The 15,028-nt window shown below is 42.3% G+C and overlaps 1 protein-coding gene across 1 annotated transcript in view; it reads left to right on the forward strand.

Moving 5' to 3' along the window:
- Nucleotides 1–15,028, forward strand: part of MCAM (melanoma cell adhesion molecule) — a 148,289-nt gene that overhangs the window by 85,572 nt on the left and 47,689 nt on the right. The window contains exons 6-7 of the mRNA XM_082274546.1: nucleotides 4,291–4,470; nucleotides 9,748–9,869. Coding sequence (XP_082130672.1) covers nucleotides 4,291–4,470; nucleotides 9,748–9,869 — 302 coding nt within the window. The remainder of the gene's footprint in view (nucleotides 1–4,290; nucleotides 4,471–9,747; nucleotides 9,870–15,028) is intronic.

Consider the following 15,028-nt stretch of genomic DNA (forward strand, 5'->3'; position numbering starts at 1 on the left):
TGATGATTGATGAGGTGACAGGTGATGATGATTGATGAGGTGACAAGTGACGATGGTTGATGGGGTGACAGATGACAATCACTGACGGGGTGACAAGTGACGATGATTGATGGGGTGACAAGTGACGATCACTGATGGGGTGTCAAGTGACGATGATTGATAGGGTGACAGATGATGATGACTGATGGGGTGACAGGTGACGATGACTGATGGGGTGACAGGTGACGGTGATTGATGGGGTGACAGGTGACGGGCGATGGTCACTGATGGGTGACAGGTGACGGGCGATGGTGCACGGCGGTACTGATGGCAGTCTCTGGTGACCGGTGAACTTTAGGCTGCGATTCTGCCCGTGATCCAGAAATCATTGCAAATCGCGGGGCGCCTGTGCGTTGCCCGTGATTTGAAATAGCACCCCAAACGCTGTGCGATGTTGCTGCAATTTCCACCTGCCGAATCGCGGTAACATCACGCAAACAACGCATGACGCCCCAAAGAAGCTCTTGTACCTTTTTTGGGCGTCATGCGATGTTTGTGCGCGATGTTACCGCGATTCGGCAGGTGGAAATCGCAGCAACATCGCACAGCGTTTGGGGTGCTATTGCAAATCACGGGCAACGCACAGGCGTCCCGCGATTTGCAATGATTTCCGGATCGTGGGCAGAATCGCGGTGATTCTGCCTGCGATCGCTGCGCTCACATGTGAACGTTATGGGTGTCAATTTCTGGGCACTGATGAGGTGACTGTTGGGTGACAGGTGACATTGGGGGGGGGGGGGGGCTAAGGACTGTGTGGGGACATTTTATTTTTGTGATTTTTACTTTTTTACAGGTACACAGAGCAGTAACTCACTATTTCTAGCTCTTCTCCCCTCATACTGGAAACTGTATGAGGGGAGAAGAGCTAGTAACAGTCAGTTACTGCTCTTTGTTTACATTTTGTGATCGGCTGTGAATGGATTCACAGCCAATCACTTAGTAAACTGTCAGTGACTGTTTACTACCGCCGATGACAGCTGTGTTCCTACGGAACACAGTGCCACCGACAAGACCGCGCTGCGCGCTCCCGATCGCGCATGCGCGGTCATCTCCCAGGCGCCTCCATTGTGATCGGCTGTGTCATTGGAACACAGCCGATCACGTGGGAAACAGCCACGCCCATTGGCTGTTTCCCCCCTGCCGGTGACGGGGGGTGTCCCAGGGACACCGCGACACCGGCAGTGCAGGGCGGCGCACACGCGATCACGCGCCTGCCCTGCTATTCTGGGATCACGTCATATGACGTCTTCCCAGAATAATGGTCGCACCGCTCCGCCGTCAATTGACGGCGGGCGGGCGGCAAGTGGTTAAACCATAACATGTTAGATATCTATTTATTTGGCGTGACATCATTTTTTATAATATACAAAAAAATTGGGCTAACTTTGCTGTTTTTTTTTAATTCAGTGAAGTGTATTTTTGCTAAAAAAAAAAAAGACCGCTGAGCAAATACCGTGTGACAAAATATTGCAACAACTGCAATTTTATTCTCCAGAGTCTTTGCTAAAATATATATATATATATATATATAATGTTTTGGGGTTCTAAGTAATTTTCTAGTAAAAAATACTGATTTTAATGTCAACAAGTGCCAGAAAAAGTCTTGGTCTTTGAGTGGTAAACAGTGACAGGATATCTTTAACCGCTTGCCGACCGCCGCAAGTAAATTTACTGCGGCGGTCAGCCCCTGCCAGGCAGAGTGACGTTAATTAACGTCACTAGCCTGGGAGGGTCTGGGGAGCGAGCGCGCGCCGCCGGAGGCGCGCTCCCGCTCCCGCGTGGTCACGGACCCCCCCCCCCGCGCGTGTGACCGGCGGACCCGATGTCCGCCGCTCACTCGGCGATCGTCGGGGGAGAGGGAGAAAGTCAGGCAGCTAGTGTAAACAAGCTGCCTGTTAAAACACTGATCATACAGATCTACTATGTAGATCTGTTGACCAGTGTCCTTTCACCTCAAGCCACAGCCAATCACAGTAGAAAGCACGCCCCTAGGGACACACACAGCCCCTTCCTCCCAAATAAAGTTAACCCCTTCACTACCAGTGTATTTTTACAGTAACAGTGCATATATATAGCACTGATTACTGTAGAAATGTCACTGGTAACCCCAAAAGTGTCAAAAATTTCAGTCAAGGGTCCGATCTGTCCGCCGCAATGTCGCAGTACCGCAAAAAAAATCGCAGATCGCCGCCATTACGCGTTTAAAAAAAAACAACAAAAATGACAAAAATCTTTCCCTTTGTTTGTAAACGCGATAACTTTTGCGCAAACCAATAAAAATACGCTTTTTGCGATTTTTTTTACCAAACATAGGTAGGATAAAACAAATTGGCCGAAAATGTTAAAAAATTTTGATTTTTACATTTTTTTTGGGGGGAATTTCATATAAAAAAATGTGAAAAATATTGTTAATTTTGCAAAATTTACGCTATTTTTGTTTATAGCGCAAAAAGTAAAAATCGCACAGGTGATCAAATACCACCAAAAGAAAGCTCTGTTTGTGGGAAAAAAAGGACGTCAAATTCGTTTAGGTACAGCGTTGCACGACCGCGCAATTGTCCGTTAAAGTCACGCAGTGCCGAATCGCAAAATACCCCCTGGTCGTTTAGCAGGAAAATCCTCCGGGGGTTAAGTGGTAAAGAGAAGCAGAGCCCAACAAAAATAGCAGGCAGAGGGCAAAGGATGCCAGCATTGGCTGTGGCCCTACTGCAGCTGTTTTTACCCCAATCCAGACTTACCAAGCTTTGCTTGTTACTGTGTCCCTGTGTGGAGGTGGCCATCACGTTATAGGCACAGGGCTTTGCTTCTTCTTGTCAAAAACAATAGAGAAGTGAGCCCCAGAGTATTGACATCATCAAACACCATTCCAAGTCTCCTGGGACCAGAAGTCATAGGCTGCAGTGCCTTAGATCTCCCACTGCAGATATAAAGCTATGATTGTGTATGCACTAAAGTGCCAAGGCACGCTTACATGCCAGTAGGTGCACTGCTATTTTGTAGAAGGAATTAAAGACAAAAGGTACATTTGTCAGAGTAAAATATTTCCAAGGTACCCCTGCGCTATCAATGATAAAGTAATCAACTAGTTTGACTGCTGCATGCATCAGTCAGCATATCCCTGGCCAAAAAGGAATCAAAATTAAATAAAGGTGGTACTGCGCTGTCTGTGAAATCCCAAAAATATATAGAACATAAGTAACTGTGACATAAAAGGAATAACCAACCGTGACAATTGAAGAGGAATAAGCAACTACATGTGGACAAAAAAATATATAAATGTGAAGATAATTTACAGTGAGACACTCTTCTGAATGCTATAACGTGAAACAATGTGATATAATGTGATATAAAATGTTATATAGATCTCAAGTGATGGACACCTCTTGATAATGGAGCATGAATACACAGCAACTGAACATGAACAAATAGAATAAAAAAGAAAAAGGTATATATAAAAGTAAAAAAAATAATTAAAGAAAATAAAAAATAAAAAGTCCTTTGGCGCAAGGTGGATAAACGACTGGTAATCTCAATGTATATCTCCCAACACCATGTGAAATAATAGCGACTGATGTCTCAATGGTCCAATACAGTGACACCTCAGTGCCTGCTATTCTCTTACCTCACAGCTGTAAGGTAACAGCATGAATAAGATTCTGTAGGCATGTGGTGAACAAGTGGTGGAACGAATGCCTGTAAAGGGTTTCCAATAGTAATGTTCTGGGGTTGGTGATATCTGGTGCAATCAGCGGAAGCTCACTGGATGGTCCGAAAATCCACTCAATATATATAGTATGTAGAGAAGGAAGGCTCCACATAGTATAATTCTGTATACTTATTTTTATTTAAAAAAGGTTAAAAAACTCATATTTGGAAAAACAGATGCCATACATAAAATCCACGTGAGCTGCAGCACTTCCGGTTTTGCCTATCGGGCACAGTCCCGACGCGTAGCGTCACACACACCTGACTTCATCGCAGTGTTTCACATTATAGCATTCAGGAAGTGTGTTTCACTGTAAATTATCTTCACGTTTATATTTTTTTTATCTACATGTAGTTGGTTATTCTTCTTCATGTCACAGTTGGTTATTCCTTTTATGTCACAGTTACTTACATTCTATATATTTTTTGGATGTCACATTTATTTAATTTTGATTCCATTTAATAAAAATGTAAAAAAATAAAACCTGTGACTTGTGTGATTTGCCTCATTTAAAAGATATTCTCCTGATTTTTGTCTGTACATAGGTGTTAAAATTCATATTCAGGTCGCAACAGGATCTGAAGGTTTAATCACAGTGAAGAGTAATTTACGGGCCCCTGTGCAGCAATCTGATGCCAGTGCTTTCTTTTACTGCGATGTCTCATACAGTCTTCCAAAGGGGGATCATATGCTGGAATCTGAGAGAAAAAATATCATAGTGCATTGTGAGTATGTTTTTTGGCCACTTACGTGCCGTCATTAACTAAATATGGTTATTTCTAGGGTACATTCTTTTTTTGTGAATACTCGTTCAAATAGGGGTGGGGCCCCCTTATTATGCCTGCAGGTTCTGATAAGCCTCCCGCCAGCAGACCCCCACAACCACCAGGCCAGGGTTGTGGGGAACAGGCCCTTATCCTCATCAATATGAGGACAGGATGTTTTGTTAACCAAGAATCCTGGCTGACAGGTGAAAGACCAGGGCAAGGACTAGTCACTGGCTATTACATTTACTGTAAAATTTTGCAGGTGGTAGGAATGGTAGTGGTATTGCTGTTATGCTGAAATGTGACTGAAATTGTATTGCACTTGGATTACCAGTAAAATAGTGTTTGCATTTATTGGATATTACATCCTCTGTGCAGGCAAGTCCGGTTCCTTCACCCCAAACTTGCTCATCCATGTCTTTATGGACCTTGCTTCGTGCACTGGTCCAAATAATTTGGTGGAGGGGGGATTATGGCGTGGGGTTGTTTTTCAGGGGTTGGGCTTGGCCCCTTAGTTCCAGTGAAGGGAACTCTTTAAGATGTCATCATAGCAAGACATTTTGGACAATTTCATGCTCCCAAATTTGTGGGAACAGTTTGGGGATGGCCCCTTCCTGTTCTAATATGACTTCACACCAGTGCACAAAGCAAGGTCCATAAAGACATGGATAAGCGAGTTTGGGGTGGAGGAACTTGACTGGCCTGCCTGATGGAACACCTTTAGGATGAATTAGAGCGGAGACTGCAAGCCATGCCTTCTCGTCCAACATCAGTGCCTGACTTCACAAATGCGCATCTGGAAGAATGGTCAAACATTCCCATGGACACACTCCTAAACCTTTTGGACAGCCTGCCCAGAAGAGTTAAAGCTGTAAAATTTGCAAAGGGTGGGCAAACTCAATAGTGAACCCTATGGACTAAGACTGGGATGCCTTTAAAGTTCATGTGCGTGTAAAGGCAGGCACCCCAAAACTTTTGGTGACATAGTGTGTGTGTGTGTGTATATATATATATATATATATATATATATATATATATATATATATATATATATATATATAGTTAATTTATTTTAGTAATTCAATTAGAAAAGTGAAACTCATATATTTTATATAGATGCAATACACACAGAGTTATATATTTCAAGCATTTCTTTATTTTAATTTTGATGATTATGGCTTACAGCTAGTGAAAACCCAACATTTTGTATCTCAGAAAATTAGAATATTACATCAAGACCAATAAAAATAAAAGGTTTTTTATGCAGAAATGTTGGCTTACTGAAAAGTATGTCCATGTAGAGTATAGTAGGCACTCAATACTGGTTTGGGGCTCCTTTTGCATGAATTACTGCATCAATGCGGCATGTCATGGAGGGGATCAGCCTGTGGCACTGCTGAGGTGTTATGGAAGCCCAGGTTTCTTTGATAACGGTCTTCAACTTGTCTGCATTGTTGGGCCTGGTGTCTCTCATCTTCCCCTTGACAATACCTGCCAAGTCCTGCTGGAAAATTAAATCAGCGTCCCCATAAAGCCGGTCAGCAGAGGGAAGCATGAAGTGCTCTAGAATTTCCTGGTAGAGGGTTGCTCTTACTTTGAACTTCATAAAACACAGTGGACCAACAGCAGCAGATGACATGGCTCCCTAAATCATCACTGACTGGAAAATTTTGCATTTCATTTGGAAATCAAGGTCCCAGAGTCTGAGGGAAGAGTGGAGAGGCACAGAATCCAAGTTGTATGAGGTCCCGTGTGAAGTTTCCACAGTCAGTGATGATTGAATTACTTAAATACAGGCGGTCCCTGGGTTACAAACAAGATAGGGACTGTAGGTTTGCTCTTAAATCTAATTTGTTTGTAAGTCGGAACAGGTACATTTTTTAAGTTTACCCCCAGCCAAAATAATAATTTCTCTATCGTCCATTGACAGACGCAGCCTCCATCTTCATTAGCCACTGGGTTATGCTGCCTCCTGCAGAAGTAGTTCTAGGCAGGAAAAATTTAAATGTCCACACCCACAGGGCTGTCCCCACAGCCATAACCCACACACCCTCTGCTCAGCAAACCAGTTTGTTTCTGCCTAGAGAAGGAGTAGGACCTAGGTTTCCTGCTGGGACTTTTATTCTTTTCAGAATATTTAGTTTTATTTCTCTTTACTCACTTTGCTAGCTAGTGTTCAGGGGGATTCACCTGGTGATCTACAATATTCTGGTTTGGGCGGAAGACAATGTTCCGGCTCTTTCCGCAGTCCACATCCCGGATGTGAAGAATTGGCAAGCGGATTACCTGAGTCATCAGGTGCTGGATCAAGGGGAATGGTCCATTCATCCAGGGGTGTTTCATCTCCTGTGTGTCCGGTGGGGGACTACGGAGGTGGATCTGTTTGCGTCTCGTCTCAACAGAAAAGTCCAGCTGTTTGTGGCCAGGTCTTGGGATCCACTGGCTGATTCCACAGACGCTCTGGTGGCTCCTTGGAGCCACTATCGGCTGATTTATGCCTTCCCTCCGCTCGTCCTCTTGCCGAGGTTTCTTCGCCGGGTGGCAGTGGAAGGCATTCCAGTAGTTCTGGTGGCACCAGACTGGCCTCGGCAGGCTTGGTACACGGACCTGGTAAAAATGGTCCTAGATCCTCCGTGGAGACTTCTTCCTCTGCGGGAAGATCTGCTGTCTCAGGGACAGATCTTCCAACCTGCTTTACGGTCGCTGGCTTTAAAGGCTTGGCTGTTGAAAGCAAAGTGTTGAGGGATAGAGGCCTTTCTGACTCGGTGATTCCTACCCTTTTGAAGGCCAGGAAGTCAACGTCTAGGAAGATCTATCATCGTACGTGGAAACCCTACATTTTATGGTGTGAATCGCTGCAGCTGCACCCTGGCTTGTTTTCTATAGCTAGGGTTCTAGCCTTTTTACAAAAGGGGGTTGAGCAGCGATTGGCGTTGGGTACTATCAAGGGCCAGATGTCAGCCTTGGCTATTTACTTCCAACGTCCGTTGGCTGCTAATAGTTTGATTCGCACTTTCATTCAGGGGGTGCGTAATCTGGCTCCTCTGAGGAGATCCCCGTTGCCTCCGTAGGTTTTGTCTGTTCTTCAAAAGCCTCCTTTTGAGAATATTAGGGAGATTTCTCTGCTTTCTTTGTCGCAGAAGGTGTCTTTGTCCTAGTGGCTATTACTTCTGCTTGCAGAGTATTTGAGTTGGTGGTGCTATCCTGTCGTTCGCCTTATTTGGTGGTCTACAGAGATAAAGTGGTTCTCTGTCCTAATCCGTCCTTCCTCCCTACGGTGGTGTCAGATTTTCATCTTAATGAAGACATTGTGTTGCCTTCCTTATGTCCTAAGCCTAAGCATCCCCAGGAAATTGCCTTACACTCCTTGATGTGGTTTGGGCGATAAAGGTTTATCTAATGATTACTGAGTCTTTTAGAAAATCAGACTCTCTCTTTGTCCTTACGGACGGACCTCAGAAAGGTTTGGCTGCGTTTGTTGTGACCATATCCAGATGGATTAGGCAGACGGTTGTTCAGGCTTATTCACTCAAGGGTCATGTTCCTCCTTTCCCTGTGAAGCTTGCATTCTACTAGAGCGCTGAGTGCCTGTTGGGCTTTTCGCCATCAGGCCTCTGTTGTACAAGATTGTAAGGAAGCGACTAGGTCATCTGTGCACACTTTTACCAAATTCTACAAGGTAGATTTGTTGGCATCTTCGGATGCCTCTTTTGGCCGTAAGGTTTTGCAAGCTGCTGTTTCATAAGAGAATTTTTTTGTTTCTCTTAGGGATTTTTTTGCCTGGATGAGCTCCTGTTGTTTTTTGAATGAGCTTCCTGTTACCCAGCTGGCTAAGTTTAGGCTTTGGAGTTTACGTTACTTTCTGGTTGCGTTCTTCCCACCCCTCATACCTACACTTTGGGACGTCCCAATGGCTAATGAAGATGGAGGCTGCATCTGTCAATGGACAATAGAGAACGCAAGATTTTTGTAAGATCTTAAAAATCTTGTAAGATCTTAAAAATCTGTTTCTCTGAAGTCCATTGACAGACGCAGCACCTGCCCCTCTGATATGGGGATGGTTTTTGTCTCTTCTTCACTGCTTACAACTAAACTGGTTTGCTGAGCAGAGGGTTGTGTGGGTTACACCTGTGGGGACAGCCCCGTGGGCGTGGACATTTAAATTTTTCCTGCCTAGAACTACTCCTGCAGGGGGCAGCATAACCCAATGGCTAATGAAGATGGAGGCTGCGCCTGTCACTGGATTTCAGAGAAACAGATTTTATGGTAAGATCTTACAAAAATCTTGTTTTTTACATTTTTTGGATAGCATAGGGAATGGCTAACACCCCAATACCATTTGTTTTGCTGTCTCTACCCCTGTTCAGAAGATTTCACCTCACTTTCTGTCCCTGTGACAACTGTATTTTGAAAATGTTGAGTTGTGGAAGCAAGGATTAGTGATAAAGTTTCAGTGGAGACACCTTTTTCCATGAGAACTCTTACAGGAGTGAATTTCCCTTCCTGGGGGTAGATTTCTCCTCACTTCCTGTTATCTCACTCTGTAAGTAGGAGTCGTTTGTAAGTCGGATGTTTGCAACCCGGGGACCGCCAGTAAATTAACTTTTTGATGATATTCTAATTTTACTAGATGCACCTGTATGTATGTATGTGTGTGTGTATATATATATATATACGATACTGTGGTCTTGAAACTACAAATCCACCACCAGATAGAATGGCCTCTCCCCTCAAAGCACTGACCACAAAGGGTCAAAAACGCCAGGACAATTTCCACTTGCAACTGAACACTGACGATAACACCTCTGGAGCAGCTGGGATCATCCCATCCATCCATTCTGCCAAAGGTGTTATCGTCAGTGTTCAGTTGCAAGTGGAAATTGTCCTGCCGTTTTTGACCCTTTGTGGTCAGTGCTTTGAGGTGAGAGGCCATTCTATCTGGTGGTGGATTTGTAGTTTCAAGACCACAGTATCGTCTTTGAGTGCATCTTTATCCACACGGGCCCCTTCCTCCTTTGCATGGACTATATTTCCTATTCAATTTATTTTTAGGGCGGCACTAATTCCTATTATTGATATATATATATATATATATATATATATATATATATATATATATATATATATATATACTGTATATATATAGTGCATTTTCCCTCTAGGTCAGAAACAAATGTGTTATGCACCATTGAGATTTGAATCTATCTAGCATCTGACAGGTTTCCTGCTTTACAGACCCTACTACCTCAATAAAAGTATATTTTAAAAGCCCATCTGAAATCATAAAGGAGGGGGATACCGTGGAGCTAATCTGTGAGGGTAATGGAAATCCACAACCCTCATACGAACTGCAAAAGGTAAGGAGCATTTATCATTTTTAAAAGATTGACTCATGAAAACAGTGGGGTTGATTTACTAAAACTGGAGAGTGTATAATGTGGTGCAGCTCTGCATAGAAACCAATAAGTTTCCAGATTTTATTGTCAAAGCCTAATTCAACAAATTGAAGTTAGAAGCTGATTGGCTACCATGTACAGCTGCTCCAGATTTTGCACTCTCCAGTTTTAGTAAATCAACCCCTTTGCCTTGTTTCTTTATACAGGTGCTAATTATAGGGTGAAGTGCATAAAAAAGTCAGAAATATATTTCAATTATTTTAGCAAATTTATTGGTCAAGCTCTAGTCTCCCCTTAGAGTTTTAGCATTCTGAGTAAATATCACAGTAGAAGTGGTACTACTGGTACAGTAAACTTCTTAAAGTTTCAGTCCATGAAAAACTGATACTTTGTTATAGGTAGAACCAGGAAGCAGTTCATGGATATTCCAACAGTCAGGTGGGCCTAACACAGTTTCTGGTCACTGCAAACGATCCTGTCTACGTTTTGCAGGTTCCGGCAACATTTTTTTTTTTTTTTAGTATTTACCGAAGAACTGAAATATCAGATTGGGGTGAACTAACCATTTGGGCCCATTAACCTCCCTGGCGGTATGATTCTGTCTGTACCAAAAGCGGTACAATTCTTTTCATGGAAATTTGGTGTTATGTATTATAGGCCTACAATTCTTAGTAATTACTGACTTAAAGAGGAAGTAAACCCTCCTCAGGAAGTTGTACCTATAGGTAAGCCTATATTAAGGCTTACCTATAGGTACTGTAAATATCTCCTAAACATGCACCGTTTAGGAGATATTTACCTTTAATGCAGCCAGTGACGTCACTGGCGCATGCGCTCTGAAGGAACGGCAGATCGTGCCGTTCCTTCAGAGCCCCGTGCCGTGACCGTCGGCTCCCGCGCGCGTGCGCGGGAGTGACGTCACCGCGGCTCCGGCCAATCAGATGGCCGGATGCCGCGATCCCGGAAGACGGGCGACTATACATGTCGCCCGTCATACAGGTAAGCGGACGGCACGGCGGGGGCTCGTTCTAAGGTAAGTATTTCATAATGAGCTAGTATGCGATGCATACTAGCTCATTATGGGTTTCTCTTTCAGGATTTAAAGAAGAGAAAAAAAAAAAATCTCGGTGTACAACCTCTTTAAACCTGACCAAAACAAGACTCTAGTAGACATCCCAGATGTGATAAATTTGAAACACAAACGCATGAATTATAATCAAATCAATAATATAATTTTATTATATAATATATATAATAAAATTATATTATTGATTAGATTATAATTCATGCATTATATATTATATATATATATGTGTGTATATATATATATATGTGTGTGTGTATATATATATATATATATATATATATATATATATATATAAAACGCATGAATTATAATCGAATCAATAATATAATTTTATATATATATATGTGTGTGTATATAGGTATATATATATATACACATATATACATATATATACACACATATATATATATATATATATATATATATGTATGTATATGTATATATATATATATATATATATATATATATATGCATATATATATATATATATATATGCATATATATATATAATATAAAATGTGTTATGTGTTTTGTGCAACTTTTTTTTTTTTTAATTTCCCTCCCTAGTTCCGCTCCCATGCAGCATTGCTGCTGCAGGGAACGGAACTAGGAAGTCCTCCTACCGACAGACGAGCGGCGGAGATCTCGGCTGGCGGTCACAGCAATGAGAGCTCATCGCTGGATCGCCAGGATAAGGTAAGACACTCCGCTGCGCTCTCTGCATAGCTCTGCCATTCACCCCGAGCGGGACTCGGGGATACCGATAATAGCAGAAAATTCCTACCCCGAGTCACGCTTGGGTTTACCGCTAGCGGGGTTAAGATTACTGTGGCCCACTGTGGTGTATTTCTGAAGCATAGGCTACCAACACACTTCAATGAAAAAAAAAATGCATAACCCATCTAACCAATGCAGTGTACCACAACACTATATATTATATGTATTGTGGTGGTCTTTGTTGTGCATTTGCTACTACTGTTCATAATGAATGGCACCACACATAAAACCGTGCATTATGGTAACACTGGGTAACTGAAATGTACAAGTGTGAAGGGGCCCTTTAAAGTGTTACTAAACCCAAGAGCCTGCATTCACTATATCTGGTCTCCCACAGTACACAGAACATGGAAATGCAATTATTTTAGTAAATATAAACTGTAAATTACCTTTACTTATCAGCAGTATAGAGCAGTCTTGTTACTTCTATCAGTGCCTGGTAAAGCTTTTAGGAAGAGTTTTCATACTGCACTGAGCTGTCAGGATGCAGGACCCTTGACCCTCTGTCTGGACAGTGCTGATTGGCCCTGTGCTGATCACATGCACTCTCCCAAGAGAAAATAAAAACCCTCTAGCAATATACACTAAACTGAGCTTGTTCAGCCTGACTCCAGTAACTCTGTCTTATCCAGACATGTTATGGGGACAATGCAAGAAGAGGAGGATTTGTGCATACAGGATCAAACAGCCTGTTTACACAATGCAGAGGATTAACCCCTTAGGTTTCACATTGAGTATAACATTCATGCTTTACTGCATATACAGCCTATTTTTACTGTTGTGGGTTCAGTAACACTTTGTTTGACATTCTTACTTGGGGAATCATGGTTCATTAGAAAGTTTTGCTAGAATGGCATTTTGAGCTTTAATTGCTTCTAGGGAAATACAAAGGATAATAGTTACATAAAATGTATTTTTAAACTGTAATACAAATTAAAGATAAACCATTCCAAAATACTGACATCCCATAACCCCCTCATTAAGATTAAACTCTACACTAAATCTAAGACTTCAGATTAGACACATAGCTCCCAAATCTCCCTCATTTGAAAGGACTGTCCCTCTTTTGCAACCGCAGCACATCAGTGTGGAAGCAGCCTTATAGGGGGCTCAGGACAGTGAGGGCTCATTTACATCTGCGATGTGAGGGGCAGTAAAACCCCATCGTTTTTTGTTGCCCAAGTCCGGTTACCAAATCAATTAAGTGTCCCTCGTTCTTCAAAAGGTTGAGCACCCCTGCTCTAGATAATTTCATTTGCATTCTGAAAAGCCACTATAAAGGAAATAGATTCGTGAATAAGGGGACTTGTGAGTTTAAAGAGACCATTTTTGGCTTAATCATTTTTCATAGACCCACTTCATAACTAGAGAATATGTAGACATTCTAGAGGTTTCAACTCTCCTGCACATAAGTGTGATCACCTGGTACTAGTTATGGTGCAAATTCCATATCCCAGGGATATTTCTTCAAGCCTTGCTGCCCTCTAAGAACTGGGGATGTCCTGAAGCAACTACAAAACACACAGAAAAGAAGGCGCACTAGCCTAGTACATTATCCCACAACATCTAATAAAAATTCACATAAAATGTACTCACAAATGTGAATAAAGGCAGCTTATCGAGCTCCTCGTCCGTAGCCCAGTAGTCCATAAAGCTCAGTAACTCCAGGGTATAGGGGGACCCCACCTGGATCCTAACTGGCTAATGCATTTTGAAGGATGTACCTTCTTCATCAGAGCCAAAGAATCCTAAATATTTGGCAGTGATGAAGAGGGTGCATCCTTCAAAATGAATACTAAAATGTGCCTCTAAATCAAGGCAAAAATAATAAATAGAAAGTGACAAAAAAAAAAGACTAAATAGGTAAGTGTTTCAAATATATAAAGTGCCAGTGCAAATGAAATCAATAAACAAACATATCATGCAAAAAAGGCCAATGAAATAAATAATAAAGCTTCTTAACCTTCTTAGCGGTATTTCCGAGCGTGGCTCGGGTTACATTTCAGAGCCAAAAGCGGTAACCCCGAGCCACACTCTGGGTACCACCAGAAGCATCGCTGGATCCTGTAAAAGAGGTTACTTACCTTGTCACCGGGATCCAGCGATGTGTCTCGGCGATGTTTCGCGGCGGATCTTCCTCCCGATCGTCTCCGTGCCCCGGCTTCCGTCTCCTGCGATGTGACGTTCGCAGGGGGGTGGAACCGGCGGCAAATTCAAATGTAAAAACACACCAAACACACTGATACCATTCAAAATAAAATAAATTCACATTACATTGCCCCCCAGTGCCCTTTCCTGCAGTTTTACTGTACTTTTTATGTATATATATATATATATATATATATATATATATATATACGTAATTCTTGTGAATGAGCAGCCCAAACAACTGTATACATTTATATGTATACATACATACATATATATATATATATATATATATATATATATATATAATATATATAATAAATGTATACAGTTGGTTTGGGCTGCTCATTCACAAGAATTACATGCAAAATAATGGTACCGCTTTCAGCACCTAAAATCCAAAAGAATCATACCGCCAGGGAGGTTAAAGATTGTGCAACCAAAAAAAGTCTTTATTTGATAAGGTGCTTCAAATAGATGACACCACAGTGTAATGACAATTTTCCACTTGTGCTCCTTTCACCAGGTAAAGTGCAAGCTTACCTCCATGATAGACCCCTAAGGGTCAACAATGCATAAACACAGATCAATCTGATGGACCAAACTCTGGTGTTCAGGTTCCTTTAAGAACAATTGAATGCCCTCTCCAAGATGGCTCCACACAGCTCACACATCGGTCAAAGGCAACAAACAGAAAAAACAGCCTCCAATAGTGCAGTACCTGGGTTATTAGGCTCAATGGGACCTGCTTCATAAAACGTGCTCACATTTTTTAGGTAAAAAACAAGCATATAATAAAATACAGCTTCTCACGTAATCCAGTAAAAACTCCCACCACCAAGCTCATCCTCTATGCGTTAAGCCACCAACACACATGGCTTCATCTATAGGGGACATCCTTCAAAATGCCTCAGCCAGTTAGAATTCACCCCCCCCCCCTATACTCAGGGGCATATCTATCGTGAGGCAAACAAGGCGTTTGCCTTGCGTGGCATTTTTCAGGGGGGCGGCGCCTGTACCAGGGCACTACCCTGCTATAGTTTTCTAGAGATGGCAGTCGGCTTTCTTGTAATAGCAAACTGAGCAGCTTACTAGCTGCTTGATTGCT

Source organism: Pelophylax lessonae (assembly GCF_965119305.1).
Source record: "Pelophylax lessonae genome assembly, chromosome: 12".
Taxonomy (NCBI): Eukaryota; Metazoa; Chordata; class Amphibia; order Anura; family Ranidae; genus Pelophylax; species Pelophylax lessonae.